At 48.5% G+C, this 23,739-nt stretch overlaps 3 protein-coding genes across 3 annotated transcripts; all 3 read right to left on the bottom strand.

Annotated features, from left to right (window-relative positions):
- Positions 1 to 1,693: 1,693 nt before the first annotated feature.
- On the bottom strand, positions 1,694 to 5,554 carry LOC112959137. Its single transcript, XM_026053090.1, is given in 7 exon segments — positions 1,694 to 1,924; positions 2,121 to 2,173; positions 2,380 to 2,483; positions 3,213 to 3,312; positions 4,010 to 4,330; positions 4,747 to 5,100; positions 5,482 to 5,554. Coding segments are annotated over 7 exon segments (1,236 nt in total).
- A 766-nt stretch (positions 5,555 to 6,320) lies between these two features.
- Positions 6,321 to 10,683, bottom strand: LOC112959136 (triggering receptor expressed on myeloid cells 2-like). The gene is made up of 4 exons (XM_026053089.1): positions 10,497 to 10,683; positions 8,291 to 8,635; positions 7,885 to 7,945; positions 6,321 to 7,466 (listed from the first exon to the last, which is right to left on the bottom strand). Exons 1-4 carry the CDS (start codon positions 10,681 to 10,683, stop codon positions 7,235 to 7,237), a joined length of 825 nt encoding a protein of 274 aa, XP_025908874.1. The 3' UTR covers positions 6,321 to 7,234.
- Positions 10,684 to 12,626: 1,943 nt separating this feature from the next.
- Positions 12,627 to 22,795, bottom strand: TREM1 (triggering receptor expressed on myeloid cells 1). Its single transcript, XM_026053088.1, has 12 exons — positions 22,674 to 22,795; positions 21,498 to 21,643; positions 20,183 to 20,449; positions 19,869 to 19,968; positions 19,206 to 19,308; positions 16,852 to 17,308; positions 16,251 to 16,586; positions 15,712 to 16,051; positions 15,148 to 15,243; positions 14,465 to 14,577; positions 13,969 to 14,018; positions 12,627 to 13,480 (listed from the first exon to the last, which is right to left on the bottom strand). Exons 1-12 carry the CDS (start codon positions 22,793 to 22,795, stop codon positions 13,274 to 13,276), a joined length of 2,337 nt encoding a protein of 778 aa, XP_025908873.1. The 3' UTR covers positions 12,627 to 13,273.
- Between the last annotated feature and the right edge of the window lie 944 nt (positions 22,796 to 23,739).

Below are 23,739 nucleotides of genomic sequence, written 5' to 3'. Positions count from 1 at the left end.
TAGGAGGAGGGTGTCCCCCTTGGGAAGTTGGGAGGGAAGCTGCTCTGGGTTGAGAGCATCCACTTTGGAGCTGCTGTTTGGAGTTACCTTCAGTRCAGGCAGCATCGAAGGATGGAGCCTCCTGCTGCGGGCTGCAGAACCCCCAGAGCCTGCGGTCCGAACAAAGGTTTTATGTCGTCGGACTGCTCACAGCTCTGCAGCGATGGCAAAATGCAGAAACGCTGGGGATGTAATTGTTGGCAAATAGAGCAGAATAAATCCTYACGGACAGCACAGCTGAAGATTCCTGAATGCAGAGCAGCATGAAGGGCAGTGGCCCAAGGGAGTACGCAGGCACGGTAGGCTTGGAGAGAATGCCCTCTGATCATGATAGGTTGTCTGATTACAAAGACATTCAGATATTGATTTTACAGTTTTGGGTTTTTTTTTTTTTTTGTTGGTCTTTATTCTTGATTTGATATTCTTCTCTGTTCCCTAAGAAGACCAGAACAGGCCAATTTAAAGCAATCCCTTACTTTGGAGAGAAGTCCTTGTACCTGCTAATCATGAGCCAGTCACAGTTGCCAGAATCTTCTCCTCACTCACTTAGCTTTGTTTTCTGGAAATGAGTATTCTGTAGTTGCTGGCACTAAGGGAGAAGGAAAAAGCCCCAAACTGATCTGTTCAGTTATTGTTATAATGTTATTTCCACACTGTTTCCAGAGAATTTGTAGTAGAGGGTGACMATTAGCTATGGATAGGATGGATGTTGTGCAAGACAACCAGCCCAGGGTAAATGTCAAMGATGTTGATAATCCCATGAGACCAGGCAATAGAAGTTTGTTTATTATCTCTCTCCCTCAGTCTCTCCGTTCTTCCCTTCTTTCCCTTTCTCCCTCCTTTCTGTAGCATGGAAGTGATATTAATAAACAGCAAGCTCCAAAGGCACGGAAATACAGCTATTTATATAAATATATAATATGTTTTATATTTATATTATTTATAATTATTGTATACAACAATTATAATTATATTATTTATATTATATATGTATATATAATATAGTTATTGATAAAAATGGTTCTATGCTGGGCCTTAATTCTACACCCATTTATTTAGGACATTTGATATAATAATATATATGAATGTTTTTCAACAAGACACTTTTTTACTAAAACATGTCTAGTGCAGGAATTCTATTTCTGAAGTCAAAGAACTCTCATGGTTACAGTTAAGCAGATTCCTTAATACTTGACCGACGTGGGCTTTCTGAGCAGGGAGAGTGATTAACATGTGTTTGTGTGAATTGTTAGAGAAGTTGCAAGTATGAAAGGAAGTGTATCGTGTTCCCCTATCTTGCCATCCTTTGCTAAATAGAATGTTGTGGCAGTTGCTATCAGAGAAAACCAGTTTCCTGTATTTGGGTTTATAGTTCCCTGTTGTTTTAAAATAGACAATGTAGAGAAAACAAATATGCGACAGTGTAATAGTGGATTTGCTTATCAAATTGTCATGCTGTATTATTAGAAAAGTGCATTTTTTTCACCCAGGGAAATTCTCTTCCTCTGTGTGCTGTGTCCTTTGCCTTTTGCCTTGTACCCCACTTGTATCCAGCTTCAGCAGTTGCTTACAAAGGGATTGCTTTTGAGAAATTTTCAGGAAAATTTTATGAATACACCCAAGACTTCGTGCTGCTTTGTTTGGGTGGACTTGTTTATTTCTTTTCAGTTCCAGACTGAGAAGTTGTGGCTCTAAAGATAACGGTAGCATATTCTACTGAGTTGCTTCCTGCTTCTTGAAGGTGGAAAAAGACTTTTGGGGAAGGTTGAATGTTGACATAAGTATCTTCAGGCTTTAGTTGAGGTTGGTGTCCTATCACAGCATATACTGCATTGTCTTTCAGGTCCSCATCTGGCATTCTCCTTGAATGGTTTCTTCTATCCTTCTGAAAGAAAAAAAGAAAGGAAAAAAAAGAATTACAAGAAGTTATAAACTCAGACTGCAGAACATTGCTGCTCTACTGAGGGCAGAAGTGAGCATGGGCATTGGGAATCCTTCTGGCTGTACTTTTCTCTCTCCTTTCTGCTAACTATGCATGGCAGAGATGAAACAAAAATGTGGAAATTCTTATGTCCTCTTACCTGCAGCACTGCTCGTCTGAAAGCAGCCTGTCTGGCAAAGCCCATTCTTTTTCCTGGCAGAAAGGACAGAATCTCTTTTGAGTATAAAACCACACCTTTACCTTTTCACTTTAAAAGTAAATATCTTGCTTCCATCTTTCATTTCACTTTCAGCTCATTCTCATTGTCTTCATGGACAATAACACCTATGAATAAACCTTCCCTACATTCAGGGTGGTGGGAAACYAGCCCTAAAGGCAAAAGGATTAGGAAGCTTTACCTGCCCTTTTTCTTCTGATGTAAATGGTGGTGAGCAGTATAACAGTAGCAATCAGAGCAGTTGTAGCCAGGAAGGTACTCAGTGCCATGAGCGCATAGAGATTCCTGCAGGGAAGGGCATGATATCAACATTACTTTTTACAGCACCAGAGGGACYAGGCTGATTTGGGAGGGGATTTGGTGTGTTTGAAGATGGATTATGGTTCCAGGATGAAAATGCAGCTTGCAAGTACTGCTCTTGCTATCCCTACCAAATTCGATTTCACTGAGGTCAGCAGTGAATCTCACCCAACTGTATTTTCTATGGCACAAGGTAAGACTGGTAGTACTCAGGAGCTTGAATTTTCTTCCTGCACTCAGCTGAAGTGCTGCTAGAGTTCAAAGGCATGCCCCATCAGGATGAAGTAGCCCTTTTTAAGGGCTCTCTTTGACCAGGATCATTATTTAGGGTCTCCTTTAGTCAGGCCTGAGAATGACTTTCATCTGACCCACTATGCAGTTTAGGTGGGGTTGGTCTCTGGTTAGGTTGCTTGTGCAAGGTGCAGAGATGTTGCATGGACCATATAGTGATCCCTTAGTAAGCAGGCAGGGAGGAAGAGCACAGTCAAGCTGAGCATCTTCACCTGAGGCCTCGGCTAGCGCTTCAGAAACCAAGAGAACCTTCTGCAGCTTTTTGTGGTGCTTAGGGAGGACCAAACTTTGTAGGAGAGAAGGGGAAGCCTGTGTGGGAACTTGTGCTTCATCCTTCTGTCATGGTATCCCTCCAGTCCTGCAGTATATTCTGAATGCTATAGCCAGAGGGTTTTTTTGTTTGTTTGTTTGTTTTTTTTAAACCTGTGATGCACATTGCTGTCCTCTGGGAGCTTGGCAGTCTCCTGCTTCTCAGTGGGAAATGAAATGGCCTCCAACTCTGTATCCAGATTCCAATATTCCCCTTGGAAGAAAAAAAATAAAAAGAACACAAGACCAGGTGATTTTGTCACATACCTCCATCCCTGGTGACTTTCTGTGATACTAAAAAATCCTCCTGTGGAGGCTTCTAGGGTACTCCAGCTTTATTGCCTTTTTTGCCATGAAAGATCATACCATTTTAGAGAAGGATATGAAAACTGTGGTGCTTATTTGGGTGTATGAATGCTGTTAGAAAGGAAATCTTTTAGAGAAAAGACACTTCTTGTGTTTTTTTGTTTCTTTGTTTTGTTCTTCATGTCAGAAGAATCAAGGAATTACTTTCCCTAAATATCTTCTGTATTTCTGCTTCTTGCCCTGGCTAAAAGTAGAGAAGGAAGCAAAGTGTTAAATATGAAAGTTTATAAGTTTATTAAAGARCAATGACAAAGGAACTCTCAGAAAAATGGTCTCAGGAAATTCAGACAAAGATTTAGGTTTCTTAGGATACATTTCATCTGCTGATGTAAATGTAAAATTCCATTAGTTGATGAACCTTTGCTAGACACCCCCGCCTCGAGAATTGTCTGCAGCTTGTTTATGCCATGAGTATGTATCAAAAATGCATTTAAAGAAAAGATTTTCCTTTCTTTTATATCAGGAAATTTCAAGGCTCAGAAGAGATCTAACACTGACCTGTAATTTTTCTCGTCAAGTGCTAAGAATTTGCTGACTTTACTCACCCAAAACTTCCAGCATGATCCTCTTCAGTGTTTTTTTTCTCCCCTGGAAATGACTCTCAAGATGATATTCTCCTGAGTCATTAAACTGGAGCTTTTTCAGCCACACTCTAATCATTTTCCATGAGAAGTCATTCATCATCTCAGTCTTTCCCTCTTTAACAATACTTTGATCAATGTTACCTCTGATAATAGGTTGACATGTAATTCGGGATACCATTTTGCACCAAGTTAAATGTTGAAGTTTCCTGATGTTGTCTATCACAGAGTAAGAGCAGTGGAGGGATAGGTTGCCCCCTTCTTTTGCAAACAGCCTTACAGGTTCTAAAGAAAAGAAAGCAGTGACTCATTAGAGGTAGGATTTTTTTTTTTTAGTAACATTTTCTATCCCAACAGTGATCTACAACCCACCAGATGTCCCACTTTCATTCTTTTAGTGAATGAATGCAATCCAGCAAAATTGTATTCATGTTTTCTGATAATAATTCCTAAAATAGTGATTTTCTGGCTTTGGCTCTGTTTGGTTTCATGTGGGAAAAATAAGATTCCAGCTACTTCAGCTTCTAGAGACCTATAGATATGTATACTGAGCTATATAAAAGAGTTTAACAATGCTCTTGACAGCCTCCAGTGGCATCTTTATATACACTCTATTTTGCTGTTAAACCAGGAATGTTGTTTCCATTCTTGATTTACTTTGATCCTCACCCACCCGGTGCACCATTGACCTCACAGCTCACCCTCAGCAGAAACCATGATCTTTATTCTCTGCAGTAGAATTTTCTGCAGATCACCCCGCATCCCACACTGATATGTGCCAGAGTCGTCTTTTCGGAGTGCTCTCATGGTCACAGAAATCCATCCACGTCCAGTGTCTGTCAGGTCAACTGAGCGACGCAGTGCAGGGTTACGGTGCGTCCTTTCTATCAGAGGGAAACTGAAGGCTAAGACTGGACAAGCTTCTTCTGACAGCTCCTTGCACCAGAATTTCATCTTATGTAAACTCTCATGTATGTTATATGAGCATTTAGCTCTGAAGGAGTCTCCTTCTGCTTGCAGAAACACTTGCAGATCCTCTCCTGACATGCATGATCCTTCCAAAGATAGAAGAAAAGTGATACTAGAATATTTTAATATGCCAGTTTTTCTTACATTACATCACTAATAGCACTCATACCCTGAGCCTCTGACAAGAGTAACTTTGCAAGTTTTTCTAAACACCTGTGTTTAGTCTTGGTGCAACTCACTGCTTTTTTTTTCTTCTTTTTTTTTTTTTTTTCAATCAAGTTATTCCTAATGGGCAACTTTCAGACTGAACATTTCCCCCTCTCATGGGCAATGAGGAATCTTATTCCATGTCTTGCCTTAGCTAGCCTGAGTGAAAAGTGTGCAAGCAAATACGTAGTTTGTGCAATGTGTGTGACAGGCAGAGAGTATCTTGTCCCTTAGAGAAATATGGGGTTTCTGAGCCTTACCTGGTAGTGCCAGCAAGAAGAGCAAGGCTGCTGGAAAACCTTCCATCCTGAAGTAGCAGGTAGTTTAGGTCATGGAGAAAAAATGTATCCTGCAGCGTCTTAATCACTAGGCAATTCTCTAGCGTAGAGGAAGCTAATTTGCTTTGTTACTTACTGGCATCTGCTGCCCCAGAATGATGGGGCCAGTTRGGAGTTGCTGAGAAAACCACAAATTCAATACACTTTTTGGATGGGGAGCCTGCTTAATCTTCATTGGCTGTTTTTTTCTTTAACAGCACCACTGTCTAGATAGCCTTATTTAGCAATCAGACTGTATTGCTGGAAAAGAAATAGGCACTTTCTGTCTGTAGTGCCACCTTAACACATTGCAAGAGCAGCTTTCAGTTGTGTGTGTTCTTCATTACTGCCGTTTTGCACTTTCCGGCAAGCTAAGTGGCACTGGTTGGATGCATCAAGAGGTTGAGGGGTGGACTCAGGGCATTTCTGTATGCTGCAAACAGACCAGCATGTCCTAAAGGTTATCTCTTCTCTGGATGATTTGTTATGATCTAATGTACTCCAACTCTTTATCATGAAGTCACACTAAACAGGATAATCAAAGTTGATTTTATTTAGCTTTGTWAACAATGTAGATAAAAGACATGTAAAAGGCTCTGGTTTTGGAGTAGAAAAGAGGGATTAGTTGAACGCTTGTTGACTTTATATTTGTTGTTTGAAATTCATCATGATGTAATGAGAACTCTTCCTTGCAGACTGAATTGCAGTTTCACTTCTGAGAGCAGTGAGCAATGGTCACATGTTGGTAACATCCCCTTAAGCAAGAGGAAAAATGCAGAGAGAAATAAAGCAAGACAGTTCATTCTTTGCAAAATTATTTGAGAAATCAGGAAGCAGGCTCAGAATTGCGTGTACACTCCACATCCCTGTTAAGTTCTACAGTTTGTTGTGTCTTTCCATAGTCACTTTCCAGCAAAGATCCACACCATCCACTGTAATCTTTGAGGGCGAGTCCTTTCATCACCTTGAAGACTCTGAGATGGCATGAACTCTACTGTCTCAATTCAGACCCTATGGGATGTTCCTAGGGATGACGGGAACTGCTTGTTGGCAGATGGACAGTGCTGTTACTGGTCCCTCTACAGATGGTAACAGAGAACTGCATTGCCTTCCCTGTGGCAGTGGCTTCAAGCTTTACAGAGAGCAATCTCGGTTACAAAACTGATTTCTAGACAAATAGTAGTGTCATTTTTTTTTAATACAAACTGTCCACTACTGGCTGTATTTCATGCTTTTGGGTGGCAACATTCAAGAGTTTTATGGAGATAGGTAAGACATGCTGAAAAAAAGCAAAAGCGGTTAGCTCTTTAACACTAATCTTCAGTGAAAGAGGAAAATTGCAGCCTGACACAGAGCTAGGGGAGAACAGAGCAGAGCTCTCACCTCTCCAGTTCCTGTGGAAGCACTTTTGCATGCAGGCAAGTCTGTGCTGGGTCTGAAATACTCTGTATACCCTCTTATCCCCAGCCCTTTCCAGCAGGTTCTAGTGTTGCTGGCAGCCTCTTTTCAGGGCTATTGTGAAGGTCACAAAAGAAAAATGGTCAGAGAGGATGTGAGGAGGTGGCAGATGCTGGTATTCCCTCCCTGGAGGTYCTGCTGCCTGCATTTAGTCGGCAGTCCTTATGGCAAAACTTTCTTTGCCTGGGAATGTTTGACACCTGTTGTCATACAATTCCCTGGTGTCTTCAGATGAGCTCTAAGCAGTGTTTTCCCAAGAGGGACTGACTCCATCCCGTGCGTGTTCCACCAGGCTGCCAGGGAGCGGGARGAGCTGCTGTTCATGGAGACTTTGGTTCTTCTCCTCTGTCTCCGTGTCTTTGTTTTTCCTTCTGCTGGCAATGGTGAACGTCAGCACAGCCACCAGGAACTTGGTAACCAGGAATCCGGTGACAATGCACAAGATAGTGGAGTCAGCTTCAGGAGTGATGCTGTAGGAAAGCACAGAAACCTCAGTAAGGCTTAAATGGGAAGGGGATGGTTCAACCTTGACTTCTATATTTTGGCAATAAACAGTGCGAAGATGATCCCTTGCAGTAGGCAGTCCCTGCCTGCGCACAACATTCCAGAAGGTTGGAACAMCTATTAAAGATTTCAACTGTGAAATCTCACATATGGATTAATTATGATCTGCAGGATTGTTTTGTCTGGCATAAAAATGCTGCTTTTTCTGGATTAGGAAACAGCTGCTACGTAGAAACCACACAGCAGCTCTGAAAATTTTCATGGTTTAGGAAGAAGCAGAGAACATGACATGATGATATTCCTCTCAACAAATCCAATGCTAGTCTATTTTAGCCCTAGGAAGGTTAAAGATCATAGCTTCAGAAAGGCTTTTTTATGACTTACCTGGAAATGCTTTGCACGGCATTAGGCTCCTCTGGCATTTCGGTCTGCGCTATATCTGATGCTAGRAAACAGAGAAGTTTAGTCTGCAGATGCTTAAAGGCGATTGCGTTGGTGCTGCCACTAGCAGGATCCCAGCTAGGCGTAGATAACCACTGGGCTGAGTCAGAGATTAACCTGGATGCTTATGTGAGGGGAGACCTGCATGGGGTGGGGGTGTCCTGCAGCAGCAAGGCCGCGTTGCTGTAAATCAGGAACTAGAAAGAGGCAAACGCAGCACAGTTACCTCCATAAAGACAGGCCAGTCTAGACTAGATTTTTGCCAGAGTGAGGCACTGGCATCTGCAGACATGCCTGCAATTTAAGTAATAACTCGTGAACTCATGAAACTCAGAGGCCCAATGCCTACCTGTCAGCACTTCCACTTGCACCTTGTGCAAGGTTTTCGTTTCTCCCAAGTACTCGGTTCTGCAGCGGTAGAGCCCGGCATCCTGCTTCTTGAGTCTCTTCATGGTCACTGTCAGGACCCCTTCATGGATGTTGTCGCTGATGGACGTGGTGCCGTTCCTRTTCTTCAGGAACTGAAGCCAGAAGCGGCGGGCACTCACCACGTGCTGGCACTTGATCTSGTCCACCTGCTTGCACCAGCTCTTTTCTCTCCACCGCTGCTGCCAGGGATTGTAGGTGCAGTTGATGGAAATGGTCCCACCTTCCATTCCATAAACCACAGTGATGTTCTCTGCAGTACAGGRAGCTAGGAGAGGAGGAGGAAGCTGTGAGCTAAGTCTCTCTCACCCCTATCCCTTATCACTAAGTTAAAGAAATAACATTTTCCTCTTTCATAACTCTAGTGATGGTCACTATCTACTGTAGAACCTTTATTCGCTCCCTTGTGAAAGATGAATGTGCTCAGGTTCAGAGTCTTCATTCAGACTTTCTTGAAATATTTTCTACTGCTCCCTGTGAGAGGGATGTTGCTAGGCTCTTGCAAGGCAGCTGTTCTTTTGTGAAGAACCTGAGGAGGGAGGAAGTATCATCTTCATTAATATTTTCATAAAATTTTCAGGTTTTATGAAAYGCAGCAAATTTTGGTTCTTTGCATTTTTTTCACACTATCTTTTCATATCCTACTAATTTTAGACCTGTTGACAGCTTGTGTTCAGCTGCTTGGTTTTCTTGCCTTAGTTCCTTCTTTCTGATTTCCATTCCTCTTTGTGGTAGGCAAATGGAGAAGAGATCRTCTATTAATACTTGAAGGCAGAAATGCCACGTAGTGGTTGTGGAAATCTGTTAAAATTAGAGGCTGGTAGCTTCTATGAAACCATAGGTAGTGCCAAAAACCTACATGCAAGTAGAAGTGCAAGTAGAAGAACAGGTTGTTGACTTTGTGATGGTGCTTTGTGCTAAGGAATAACATTCCTTAAAATAATTTTAACCATTCAGAGTGAATTGTAAACAGCAACAACAACGAAGGGTTTTTATACCAAGGAGAAAGGTATAAAAAMTCTATCTTGCTCTCCAAGCATCCAACAGCTGCAGGTCTTAATCCTGCTTCGCTCTCTAGTTCAAGCCCTGCAGGCCCAGCCTTGTCTTGTGTAATCCAGCTCAACACTGCAACCTCCACTGCTATTGCGGTCCCCTCCCCACCTCTAGTTCTGCTGGTTTCTTTGTTCCTGACATGGGATGACCTCAGGTATTTCTCTTTTTTTAACCAGGAACAGCATTACAAAAATCTAYTGGTCTGAATTATGCCATTTAAAGATTTGTTGATGTCCTCATGGAAAACTGTGTCATTAACTTGCTGAGCAAATTTGCTGATGGGCCATTTATTGTTTCTGTTTTTCCTGACATGTTCTTCACTACTGAAAAAAAGAGAAAAAGAATAATGGACATGGATTTTTTTCTATACTCATTCAGATATTTTGGTCATAATTGAAACAGGTTTCTGTGCTTCACAAGCCTGAGTCTCGTATCTTTCCCTGCACAGCTGTATCTGGGATCTCTACAGTGTGGCTGGAAAATGCTCTCAACTGGCATTTCCAGCTGGATCCTGTGCCTTGTTTCTCATTCCAGACAAAGATTGCTCTGGAGCTGAGTCGGAGTCTGGGAGAGTGATGCTCTCTAGAGATGTCCTCCCCAGTTCAAAGGGTTCATTTCATTGTCCCCAGGATTTCAGGGGAGCTGTCCCTACCCCGCTGAACTTTCCTTGGCTCTGTGCGAACCTTAACTGCTGCAGTTCATGTCCGAACCCCTCCAAAGGCCAAACAAATAGGATTTTGCAATTTCACTTTCTGAGGAAGTACATAAGACTTCCATCAGCATGGAAGCATGTGAGCACAGAGCACACTGCAGAGCTCGTCTCCCTCTGTTASCGTTGTGCTGGGTCCCGCGGGGCACGGACAGGCAGCAGAGCTTTCTCTTTCCTCTCCTGAAGGCCTCCATGCTGCAGTGAAGCTGCCCTGGCATCTGGAACAAGCTGCTGTGTCTCAAGGCTTGTGCAGTCTTTTCCCATAGCCCTCTCGGTATTTCATACTAGGTGCAGGCAGATGCTAAGTCTTGCAGCAAGCCTGAACCCTGCCCCTTAACTGCGACTCAAACCGCCTACGCTTTCTTACCTGACAAGAAAACCAAGAAGAGGAGGTCTGCRAGCTTTCCCATGTCTCTGCAGCAGAGCAGGGCACCAGAGTAGAGGCTGAACAAAAGCAAAAAGGAGAGCCCAAGGGCAGCTCGTTTTTTCCCTCCTCGTTGCTCAGCAGGAAGGGATGAGCACAGGAACTTGGCATTTGTTTCTGTCCCACGCATTGAGCAATTTGCCAGGAACAGCCATTTCTCTTGCAGGCTAAAAATGGAGGCATCAGCACTGGCCACTTGCAGCCAGGGTTTGTTCTAGACAGCCTGGGCGTCATGTGATGGCCTGAAGCCGCGGCCCTGGGAGGCCCTCCGAGCTCCCCAGGTGCCTGTTCTTCAGAGGAGACTACACACGAGCTGTGCACAGGGGAATTCTGCAACGGTGAAAGGGAAGGGGTGGCCTCAGGTGACTTGGCATCGAGAGAGTGAAGTGAGGCAGGGACACAGCCTTGGAAGTCATCTGCAGTGGAAAGGAGATGTAGAAACAGCTGCGTATGCAACGTTTATTCTCTGCTGTCTCATACCTCATGTTTCTTGATGATTAGTAGCATTTTTGACCCACTAATTGCATGAATGGCCAAAAGTTAGGATTATCTTTCTGTAACRGTTTTCATTTTCCTTCTTTATTTCCAAGTTAGAAGTGTCAGTTCTGAAAACCTCAAAGAATAAATTGTCCTCCCTGTCGCAGCCATAGCAGGATAGGTCTATAGCGAAGCTGGATTTGACTGGCCTGTGTGGAAAGGGTAGCTCAGGCCTTTCGATTTGCTGCTTGTCTACAGAGTCTGCAGAGCTTGGGGAGGACAAAGCGTCAGGTTTTTTGTGTTTTAGGGTGTGTGGCCTGAGTTCTAGCAACCTCATTTCACATCAGTCACCAGGTGAGTAGTAGATACAGACAGCAGATGCACTATGTGGAGTGTTTCCAGCAGAGCTGGGACCGCAGTACTCAGGCACTGCTCAACTCCCTAGGGAGTTGGGGCTCTCCCATTAAGACCTGCATGAGTTCTGGTGTCCTGTGACTGAGCAAGAAGCCACTAAAAAGAGCAAAAAAAAAAAAAGAATAGTGCTGAATTGGGAATGCAGGATTTCTGCAGCTGCACTGGTGGACAGGCCAGGAAGAGCTGCTAAAATTATAGCACATGGTGCTGAGGAAGAGAGCASTACGTTGGAACTGGCTGGAGAGGGCATTCCTGCACAGGTGCCTCCCAACCCTGTGGACATGAAGTTTGGAGCRTTGTATGAAGGGGTTTGAGAGTTTGTGGCAAGATTACCCCTGATGGCAGAGATCTGATGACATTCCTGCCTGTTTTCTCTTCCTGTGGCAAGCCCCTTGGAGACCACTTGCCTCTATATACAAATAAACTGTATGTCTGACTGCTTTGGACATCTCCATCCACTCTTAAGTGCTGCTTCCCTTCTGTGTTACCACCTCGTGTTGAAACCAGCCCTCTTTTGTTCACATCTCTTCTTCTGCTTTTTGTCAYGTTTCCTGCAACTTCCCTGCTCTTTCCTCCTGCCAGGCCCTTGCACTGAGGAAGGTCTGTCTGGACAGTCCTTCCTCATATCTGTCTTAGGCTTATAAGGCAAAATCAGAAGTCCGGTTCAAAATGTCCCCGTGACTTTTGAGACAGGGTAGTACTGCATGTTATTGCTGCCTCTTTTTTTCTCCCTACCTTGTCTTTATTATGCATTGCTTTGGTTTAAGCAGCTAGTTTGTGCATTCAGAAGGAAGAGGGGAGGTGGGATGAGGAGGCCAGCCAGGAACTGTGGAATGGGGTAAGGCCCTTGGAGGAGGAGGGGGAAGGCTGGAGCAGTCTGCACATGCTACACATAGGAAGCCATGACTGTGACTACAGATTTCCTGCACTGCTTCATTCTGTTTCCAGCGTACGAGCCATAAAGACTGCATAAATACGTACTGGCTGTGGACAAACCAGCCGGAGTGCAAACTGATCCCTCAAATTTGTAAATAATGGAGTTGTGGAAGGGGCAGTGTTGAACTTCCAGTTGCACGCTCCATTTCTTGCTCCAAAGCTAAACATTTACATTTATTTGAAAGACTCTTGCCATTGCTCTTACCTACAGAGACCGATAAATTTAGGATATGCAGGAGTTTGCACACACATGCAGTTGTTTGGTAGCTAGAAGACCTAGTTCTCTGGTTCATTCAGCAGGGTCCTTCTCAGTTTCTCCAGTTTGCAGTGCAGCGTTCCAGCTTACTGCCATATGTCCTCTAGCTTTTCCCCTTAGGCAGGTTCTGGTTCTGCTGATTGCTCTAATTCCAGCACTAAAACCCGTCCCTCGTTATGTGGCAAAGGAACCCAGTCCCATCAGYATCCGGGGTTCAAACAGCAGCACCGAGGAGGGCTTCTCCTGGTCAGAGTTGCTGAGTCCAAAGGAGCAGGATGGAGCTGGTGCCAGTGAACACAGCTGCAGTATCCGCCGCCGGCCCCTTTGAAAAAAATTGCTCCTCCGTACTTGCATCTCCAAAGCAATCTGTATTTGAATAGACTCCAAGAAAATTGATGTGCAGCAGATCCCGGGGGGCTACCCAGCACCTCTCTCTGACTGGAGAGAATCTGCACAGCTCTCAGAATTTGCTGCTGCCCTCCTGTAGCTGGGAGGTCTTAAAATGMGTGGGCACTGTATGCATGGCAGCAAATCCTTAGCTCTTTTTCCTGTGTCCTTGCAGACACCTGCTGTGCCCCATTCCCTCTCTGTGTTCCATTTCTTTCCTCCCATTTCTGGATTGTTTGGCTCCTGTGCTTCATTCTTTGTCATTCATGGGTAGCTGCTTGAGCGCAATGTTGGCGTATTCCACAGTTTCCGCCTTGGAATTCCTGGGAGCCTGCTCTAGTCTCATGTTAGCATAGAGTGGTTCCTCGGGGCCGAGCTGCCCTGTAAAGGCCAGGCTGATGTATTTTAGGTCTTCGCTGTCTTTCCTGGGACTTTCCATTTGTTCAGGGCTCTGAAACTGAGGGGGAAAAAAAAGCAAAAGAAAAGGAAAACTTAGCACAATCCAGTGCCAAGCCATAGCAGTTTTAAAAAAAAAAATAATAATAAAAAAAACAGGATTCTTGCAGAGGGAAAGAAAGAGAGTCATGTAGAAAATCAGCTTTTGTCATGGCAGAGGTGGAAGGAGAGCAGCCCCTTTCCTCCATGCCTTGTTTCCTATTACAGCTTCAGCTTCCAGCCTCTGCTTCTAGCCTAAGGAGTTGAGTCTTTTCTCAGAGCCTGACAGAATCTGCTCCACTCGACTGTTTTCCCTCTGGGCTTTCCTGACATTACCCCTCTGCTCACCTAAGAACTTGCCTCTTTCTGGWAAGGTGTTAAATATCACCTCCCCTCCTGCCCCAAACTGAAAATGAACAAGAACTTTCTTATCACGTGGCTCGGCTAGCTCCTCCCAGGCTATTGGTAGGCCATTCAGGAGCCAAGTGGGAAGTCTGTTGTTTTTCTTACCTGTTCTGTGTCCTCTGGTTTGTCATAKATGTCTTCTGCTCGTCTGTTACCTTGGGAATGAACCAAAATCAAAGTTTTAGAGGTAGAGAAGTGCAGGGAATGCCTGGGCCCTTACTGTGTACAGGAGCTCAGGGCAAGGCTGTGGGGTGTCCCAGCGAGGGATGTGTCAGGAGGGCTCTGGGTGCCGGTGAGACCCTGGGCCTGTCACAGAACCCTGGGATACTGACCCTGGATTACTCTCCCCTGGGATGTCTGACCCGAATGGATTTAGGAAGTGTCTTGGTAGAGTCTGGAGGAAGAGGAGCAGGACGTTGATGTATTGTAAGAGGAGACCACAGCAGAAGGCTGCCTTGAGGCTTCCCCGCCTGCACCTGCCTTTCATTTTCCAGGCTTTTTGAGCTGTTGATAAGTTCAGTTGAAGTGGAAAATGTATGGCCAGAAACAACCCTGTTTAGTACTGACTCGAACGTGGGATGCAGCACGGGTCTGCACGTACCTCGTCTCCGCTGCCTGCGCTTCTTGACGTACAGTGTTCCCACGCTGGTAAGTGCCAGCACAAGCAGGATGCCCAGGACCACATAGAGGAGGATGAAGGTACTTACGGTGAATCTGAAGCAGGAGGAGCAAAGGAGGTTCAAGTGTCAGCAGGCAACACAGCATAGGGCTGCACGGCCTGTTGCCAAAAGGTGACCAGCAATGGGCAGGAATAACATCTGTGCGCTTGKGAGGAGAGCTTGGCTCTTATGCAGCTGTGCTGTCCGCGTTGTTGATACCTAACTGTGCCTTTTGAGCTAAACTGCTTCCTGGGTTTTTCAACCTTGAACAGGGATTTGCTCTAGAGCACAATTCCAAGCCCTTTGGAGAAGGGCTGCTTTCCTTCTATGGTTTTCTGCACTTGGCACATGGAGAGCCAGTGTGTGATTATACTCGTAGATGTTGCTGTCCTATGCATGACAGCACATGACCAAAGAGAAAGAAAATCCCTTATATTTAATGCCCTGGTAAACAGAAGGATGAAGTTTTCACTGAAGATTGTTTCACTGTTAATACCATGTAAGGATGCCTGTGAAACCTAATTTCTCTTTAAGCAAGAGTCTCTGGAGTGCCCAGAGATTGCCTATCCCGGGCAGATCATGGAGGACACAGGAATAGCTCTGATGTGTGTTCTCTGGGCCTTACCGTTCTGGCGGTGCAGGGGTCGTGAAGCTGGCGTCGCTGGGGCAAGGACTTGTGTCACATGTGTTTCCAGTAACTGACGAAATGAAGTTACAATCACTAACATGAAGACAATAATAACCATTTGGGGGCTACTTTGCATTTAGCAGCGAAAGATTCCTGCTGTTGCTTCCACCTATATAAATCCACTCATGCCACGTGTGTCACTCATGCTGTGACACAGCACCCAGCGGAGCTGCCCAGCCTATAACCAGGATCACGCAGACTTGCTGGGAGCAGGGAAAGCGACAGAAAGCTCAGGCTGTGTGGAGGAAAGGGGCTCGCCAAGAGCTCTGCTTTGTGTTCCCACCCCTCTGCATGGCCGGGGTTGTGATACAGGTGCTGGACGATGGCATCTGTGGCACAGATCTCCAGGGAGCAATGAAGTCTTAAACAACATTATGCATAAACAGATGGAGGTTGGTGAAAAATAAGCAAAAAGCATAAAGATGTAGTGAGAAAAATTGCTTCCAAGACTGCTGTGCCCAATGGAGACTGCGTATGCGGTGGCTGTGGCTCCCTACAGACTAATACGTACCCTTGGGAATATTGAGTGTAACCTCCAGTATGCGGAAGAGCTGGGGGGGTTCGTAGAGCACACACCAGTACACGCCGGAGTCCTGTGCGCGGAGTTGTTTCAGGGTGACGGTGACAGTGTTTCTCCAGAGGTCATCCCGAATGGTGGCTGTGCCTGGCRAAGCCGTCCCGCGGGGCCCTGGGCGCTGCTCRTCYGTGCGGGCCAGCACCACGCACTGCTGCCCCGCTGCCACTTTGCACCAGGCTTTGGGCACTGACCTGTGTTCGTAGGAGCTGTACGGACACTGCACAGCGAGCGTGTCGGACTCCGTGGCTGTGAACTGCCGCGTGCCTGCAAACAGGATTGTGCTTGGTGAGCTCCCCAGAGCGGCCCGGTGGCCTTGGAGCGCTGAGCCCTCCCTGGCTGCAAATCTGCCCGGGCGGCAGGTTGGGGCTCCCCGTGATCCGGGGCAGGGTGGGAGGGAAGGAGAGGCAGGAAAGTGGGGCTGAAAGCTGCGGGCAGCCGCACTGTCTTACAGACAGGTACTCACTCTTGGACACGGTGAGTCTGACTTCCACTGTTTGCGTGCGATGGGCGGCTGTGTCGAGCACACACCAGTACACACCAGAGTCCTGTTCCTGCAGCTTCCCCATGGTGATGGTCACGGTATTTTGCCACGTGTTGTCCCTGATTGTGGTTCTGTGTTGCAGGGCTTTGCTGTGTTGCAGGGCTTTGCTGTAACGCTGTGTTGAAGAGCTATTTATGCTGACCAGGATGTTGCAGGAGGTGGCACCTTCCTGCCGGCACCAGGCTTTTGTCGCGCTGGACTCTTGGGTGCTGTAGGGGCACTGCACAGTGAGCGAGGCCAGCTCCTGCACGCGGACCTCTGTGAAGCAGCAAAGGTGAGCGCTGTGAGAGGCCTGTGGGCACATGGTGTTCCTGCCCGGGCTGAGGGGCGCCCGGGCCAGGTCTCTGTGGGTCGCTCCGCTCCGGGCCGCGCGCCAGGGAGGGAAGGGGTGGGTCCAGGGCGGGAGCCCGGACCCGGCTAGTGGARCGRGGAGGGTGCGAGCGYGGCCGCCATGTCCTTGTGGAGGCCCAAGGTAGGGACTGATGCTCCTGGTGACAAGACCTGAGGTTGTTGAGGGGCTCACCTTTGAAAACGTGCAGTGAGATGGTCTTCAGTGGAAGGTATGTGTTGGTGTTTTGATGGTAAGCACAGGAGTACGTGCCCGAGTCCTGTACCTGGAGGTTTCTCATGGTGATGAAAACGGTCCCACTTTGGATGTCGTCCTGTATGGTAACTCTGCCGCGCGTGTCCTGGTTTGTGTACACACCAGGATATCTGTAATATGTCTGTACTAWGATGTCACATTCCTTATTAGCCACTCGGCACCAGGCTTTGTGTGAAGGGTAGCCRTCCTCTTTTCCGTACGGACACTGGAGGAGGAGAGTGCTGCCCTCTGGGCGGCTCTCCCTGGCACCATCTGCTTGGGCTTGGACACCTGCGGAGAGCAGAGCCGGCCTTGTGGTTCTGGCCTCACTGCCAGGCGCGTGGCAGCGTCCCGAGGGACCCAGCGACTTGTGGGTGCTGGAGGCCCCCAGAGCCTCCTGTGCAGAGCCACACAGGCAGTGGCATGACCACTGAACAAGTCGGTGCTAGGAAGCGGGTGACGTTCATGTCCCCCGTCTCACAGCCAGCGCCAGGGCACAGCCCTGTGACCRCCGCAGGGCGGGCAGGAGAGGCAGGCGGTGCCCCCGGACAGCCCTGTCCCGACCCGACCGGGCTGTGCAGCAGCCCCGGTGCTGGGAGCAGCGGAGGGRGACGGCCGCTCCARGGGRATGCYGGCAGGGAAGGCAAGGGAGGCCACACGGAGGCAGCCGCTCAGTGTCCCCCTCGGGCTGCAGCGGAGGGTGGAGCTGTGGGCACTGGGGCTGCGGCCTTGCCCTGCATCCCTGCAGGGAACTGCCCAGCTCAGAGCGCTCCCGGGAGGACATTCCCACAGCCTGCCCGGCTCCCGCTGCTCCAGGCTGCACCGGGAAGCGCCAGCCCCTCTCTTACCTGGGCAGCAGAGCGGCAGCAGGAGGAGGAGGAGGAGGAAGACTCTGAGCTCCATGGCCTTGCTCAAGGCCAGGGAAGGGGCATATCCGGGGGCTGCCCACGGTGCCCGCCAGGGCCGCCTCTGCTCCTGCATCCACTGGAGGAAATGGCCGAGCTCTTGCCTGTGCGCGGAAATCCTTCACCATGTTTTGCAACAAGATTGAGAGCTGGGTTGGTTTGCGCTGCTTTTGGGGAAGTGGCTGAGCCCGGCCTCCCGGGAGGGGCCTGCGCTGCTCCCCGTGGCACCGTCACGCTGCCCCCCAATACCAGCGGGAGCGGGGCTGTCCCTCCCCTATCCTGAGCCACAAGAGATGGCGCTGGCCCCTTGGCCCGGCCAAGCTGCTCTCTGGGAGCCCCCGAAGGGCCCTGGGGCTGCTGAGACCAGGGAGGCCGGGGTGCAGCTGCAGGGCCCTGGTRCTGGCTGTGCCGCGTGCAGTGACAGCAGCGGCCAGTGCCCTCGTGCCTTGGGCTGTGCCCGTCACGGAGCCTCCCAGAGCCTCCGGCTGCAGGAACCAGAGCAGAACCACTGGGCTTCGGCAGGCTTTATTTGCGCGGTGGCAGCAGTGCCGCAGAGCCGTGTGGAGCGRCTGGGCTGCACGCGGGCACAGGCGGCCACTGCTTCCTCCTGGCGGCCACCGAGGATGGCAGGCGCCGCGCACAGCGGCCRCGCGGCCCGGGGCCTCCTCTGCCGAGAGCGCGTGAGGATGCGGGGCTGCYGGCAGGGCTGGAGAAGGAAAGGAGGAAAGAGCACGAGGAAAAGGAGCGGAAAGGGAAGCAGGAGGAGGCGGGTGCTCCACTCCGTCAGCRCCGGCTTCRCTGTCTCCGTGCGGGAAGGCCGCAAGGGCTGGCAGAGGGCAGCAGCTTCTGCTGCAGATCGGTGAACACGACCTCTTGGAGGCAGGGCCCAGGGAGGCTCTTGGTACAGGGTGTCCCGCAGCTCTTCTCAGAGTTTCCTCCTGTTCTCGTATCTCCTGCCCTGAAAGKTAGGACAGGGAAGCCTTTCAGGAYGTTGCAGCRTGCCGGGAAGGAGCTGTTTCCTGAAGGGAGGAAAACTCCTTCCTGTGCTTTATGGCATTATCGACACTCCTGGAGCAGGACTCGAGTTGCCTGGTCAYAGAGACTGGGAGCAGAGCYGTGGGAAAGGGAGCCCTTCACTAGGCAGTATTTGGGCTGTGGGAGGGACATCTTCTCCTAGGGAAAAACCTTATTTCTGAGTAGTAACAGGAGGGAACTTCCAACGAGATGGGCTGCTGTGGAGCAGCAGGGGGAGCGCAGCTAATACCCGGCCTGCTCATAGACCGTCGCATCAGGCTCAGCAGCCCAGAGACATGGGGAAGGGGGAACCGCACTCCTGATAGGATTTGTTCTTTTGCACCATGACTTTGCTGCTTCCTGTGGTCCAGATACCTCCTTCCTGGAGTTCCTCCTTCTCATGAGGAGCGCTAGGATCACCATCGCCAGGATCTTGTTGGTCACGATTCCAATGGCCAACCAAAGGATGATCTGCAACCTAGCCAGCAAGCAAACAAGTGATGAAATGAGTGAAAGACATGGGATAAAAAAAGGGAAGCAGAATTGGCCTGGCGAGATGGAGGGTGTCCACARTAAGGGTAAGGATCTCAAAGGACRTGAGATTTTTCCTTGTGCACATGGAGAATCCTTCTGGAATTGGTATTCAGGGTGAGATTCTGAGTGAATTCAAAATGGAACATAAATCTGTCCCAAGCATCRCTGGACCGATGCCAGTTTAGCCGTATCACAGATTTACAGCTCTCCCAACTATAGATTTTGTATACTGGAACTTGCTTTTGAAGTATARAAATCCCCATAAGGAATTGGTAAAAGAAGTGTATTTACATCACATTTGTGCTAGTGAAGAGGACAGAGAATGGGAGCTGGTCTCTGAAAATGATATTGGCGTCCGCGGATTTCAGAAGTCTTGGTTCCCACTAAGAATCCGGAGATTCTGCTTGGCGGAAGAGAGGATGAGCCCTGGCAAAACGTGCCCTCCTCTAGCCCGTGTGCCCAGCCCAGAGTGTGCCCTTTGGGGGACACTGGAGGACAACTCACCTGTTCCACTGCAGCCCTTCCTCCTTGCTGGGGCTTATTGTTTCTGAGGAGTTAAAGGGAGTATTTGCATAAGCAGGAGGAAGAGTGTTTGGTGCTTCGCCTGCCAATAAAGCACATGCAGAGGAGGGATTGGCCTTTGTCAGCAACAGGAGACAAAGCAGAACAGTCTGGACACCAAGTGTAGCTGCTGAGGTGGCGTGGGGACCGTGCAGAGTACTGAGAGGAGACAGCAGTGGGACAACATGCCTGGGAAGGCAGTTCTGCTGCAAAGGAAAGGGGGAGAAATTAGTTTCTCCTATGAAAAAAATACTCACTTGTGAAAACAAGCAGCTTGATTTTCATTATTCGCAAGAGATGCAGGTTATTGTAAATGGCACACCAGTACTCCCTGCTGTCTGGTACSACGAGCTGCTCCATGGTGATGCTGAGAAGTCCCCTCTGGGTGTCATCCTTCGGGCTGTATCTTCCTGTCTGAGCTTTACTGATATCCTGACCGTTTGTCTTTTCTGTACTTACCAAGACAACACAGTCTTTCCCAGTTGTCTTTTTGCACCAGGCTTTCTGTACAGCCCTGTAATCTCCTGAGTTATATGGRCATACAGCAGAGAAAGTCTGCATCTCCTTAATTATGTATCCTTGGGTCTCTGGAAAAGGTCAGAACTGGTCAGTAAGATCCAACTAACAAGCCCTATTACATCAGTTTCCCATAACTGGAATAGGCACAATATTATAATCCAGTTTACAKGCACTTTAGCTGGGCTGGGTTACATTCAACTGGAGTGCTGGGTGAAAAAGAAACATCCAAAATATGCTGTCTTCTGAGAAAAGATAATATATAATGGTGTCCCGAAACAAAGCAAAGCTTGTTGTAATAGAAGTATTAWTACTCTTTGGTCTGAATTAATAAGCTGAGTCAAAACTAAGAGAACAACCAAGACAAAGATCAGGAGCACGTATGTGCAGTGCATRACTAAAGTAGCTTTCTATTCTGGAAGTGACATAGGAGTGATGTWCAAGAAGTCAATAAAGTCAGGAATAGCAGGGAGAGCAGGAACAGCAATTCACACTCTGTTCTAAGGAGGAGAGAGCAGCTGAGAGAGACAGGGAAAAGGGGAAATTCTCCAGGAATGCATAAGGTGTGGAGCTCCCTGCTGCATGATGATTGCTCACCAGAAGTTTTCCTGTGTTAGCAGAATCAGTGGGTGACTTACAGAGTTAAAAAACAGCCATTGCTGTTATCACAGAAATACTCCTCACTACTTAGCTGCTTTGGCCARTGTTGGAGGCAACATACTGAACTAGGAGGCAAGATACTCTACTCTGGGGAGCTTTGATGTGATCATTGTGAGTATTTTTGTGATTCATCTGTAACCTGGGAGAAGGAACCCTGAGAAAGGAAAAAAAGGCAGACGGAGAAAGTAKAGCAGATATTTACAAAAAAGAAAAGCACATTTTTTTCGTACAGACATACTCACTCTTGGAAACAGACAGAGGTTTAAAAGGTTTAGGGAAAAGGGCACCTGGAGGGAACCAGTTTGAGAGCAAGAAAGGCAGGAAAGGTGGAGTGGAGGAAGGAATGATGTCTTAATACAAMAAGACTTGAGTTCAAATGCAAAGGAATGTACTTACCTTTGAAAACATTCAGTTTGATCTTTTTCATGAGAAGCAGGGTGTCGACATCAGAAGACTGCACGCACATGTACTGTCCTGAGTCCTGCTCYTTGAGCTCCTTAATGGTGAGGGTTACAACCCCCTCGGTGGTGTTATCTTCTATCCTAAATTTTCCTGAGGTTACCTTGTGTATATACCTGCCYGCTGGTCCTTGAGTGGTCTGGACCAGTGGCTAGCATCTTCCTTTTATGAGTTTGCAGAAGATTTTGGAGCTATGCCTGTCAAGTTGTGCTTTGTAATGGCACTGGAAGGAGAGAGCCTCTCCTTCCAGTCTGTTCTCCTCAGGATCACTCATCTGGGCTTGGAGTCCTGGAAAATGCCAAAGCCAAGCAGTGTAAGAGGAGCTGGGAGCAGGTAAGGGCTCACTCCTGTGAGCCCCAGACAGCCCCGGAACCAGAAGGGGTAGGGAAAGGTTGGGTCAGATGAAGCCTTCTTCAGTGCCTGCCCTGACCTCCTCCTCCTAGTAAAAACATTCAGAAAATTCCTCTCCCAGTGCTGGAATATCATCCTGTGCAAAACCTTAGAAAAATGCCGGAGAATTATTGTACCTGACTCCCCTTGCTTCTTGGCCCCCCTTTCTCTTACCTGAGTAACAGCAGAGCAGAAGCAGGAGGAATCGCAGCTCCATGGGTGTCCGGGGGCTCAGAGAAGGGGCTGTGTCGAAGGCAGGATGCAGAAGTAGTGTCTGCTCTCTGTATCCCCCTGCCTCACACTGGCACTGCAGGAGGAAGTGACAGAGCTTAGTGTCTTAGTGCCTACCCCTTGGCTCAGCACAGAAATCCTTCCTGCTTCTTTACAGCCAAATCAGTGCTTGTGTAATTTAATTGTCCTTATCAGTAGAGCTGGCCTAGTTCACAGTAGATGATAGTATCAATATAGATAGAGTGCAGGGGGAAGTGAGTTGCTTCTCCTTTTTACATCAGCAGAAGCCCCACTTCACCGTTCTGTCCTGCACATTTCTGGTGCAGTCYGTGGGAGACTCCTGGGAGAGACTCAGTGAGACAGCTTTACACTGACCTTAGCAAAATCATTAAAATCAGTTAGCCCTTGGCATCGGAAAATAGCAAAAAGTTTYAGATGGAGAAGCACATGAACGTCCATGTGGCTCAAGCTAAGCCGTGATGCTTCTCRGGCCTGAGTTCAACCGCAGTGCAGATGAGGGAAGGCAAGATGTGGGTGGCGCAGTATCTGTGCACGCCCAGGCAGGCGATGGCTCCCACCTGTCTTGTCTCTGCGCTCTCTTTGCTCACTTTCATCCTGGTCCTTGCAAGGACACTGTCCGTCCACCCGCTCTCCAGACAAGCCCCCTTGTTGTCGCCAAGCTGCACAAGGAGCAGTGGCACTCGGTGGGTTCCTTCCAGCTCCCCTTCTCTGCCCTTCAGGCCAGCGGCGCTGGGACGTGCGGGGCTCCTGCCCGTGGGGACCCACTCCTGGCGGTGTCCTCACTGCATCAGAGCGCTGCAGAGAGGCTCTACAGACGCCCAGGCTGCAAAGAGTTTCCAATTATACAAATAAGCAGCTTATTAACAATACATTCTGGCTAATCATTTTGTATTAGATATCTCYGCGTTGTCTTTTCCCCAAATCCCTCTCTCATCAGGCACTTGATGCTCAATAACAAGCAGAGGGAAGGAACTGGGTTTCTTATGAAGAATCCCAAGAGTCTGCAATTGCTGCAGCTTCTGCAACTGGCTGCCCACAAAGCATGCTGCAACTGCGCCACATCGTAGCGCCCTGGCCTTTCCTGCAGCATCCCGGCCCTTCCTGCAGCACCCCGGCCTTTCCTGCAGCGCCCCAGCCTTTCCTGCGGCGCCCCGTCCTTTCCTGCAGCACCCCAGCCTTTCCTGCAGCGCCCCAGCCTTTCCTGCGGCGCCCCGTCCTTTCCTGCAGCACCCCGGCCTTTCCTGCGGCACCCCGTCCTTTCCTGCGGCACCCCAGCCTTTCCTGCAGCACCCCGTCCTTTCCTGCAGCGTCCCGTCCTTTCCTGCAGCGCCCCGGCCTTTCCTGCAGCACCCCGGCCTTTCCTGCAGCGCCCCATCCTTTCCTGCAGCACCCCGTCCTTTCCTGCAGCACCCCGTCCTTTCCTGCAGCGCCCCGTCCTTTCCTGCAGCGCCCCAGCCTTTCCTGCAGCGCCCCAGCCTTTCCTGCAGCACCCCGTCCTTTCCTGCAGCGCCCCGTCCTTTCCTGCAGCGCCCCGTCC

The sequence above is a fragment of the Nothoprocta perdicaria genome, unplaced genomic scaffold (assembly GCF_003342845.1).
Source record: "Nothoprocta perdicaria isolate Ctin4 unplaced genomic scaffold, notPer1 scaffold_97, whole genome shotgun sequence".
Lineage (NCBI taxonomy): Eukaryota > Metazoa > Chordata > Aves > Tinamiformes > Tinamidae > Nothoprocta > Nothoprocta perdicaria.
Note: the sequence above shows the minus strand (reverse complement) of the source record. Positions and strands in the feature narration are given on the sequence as shown.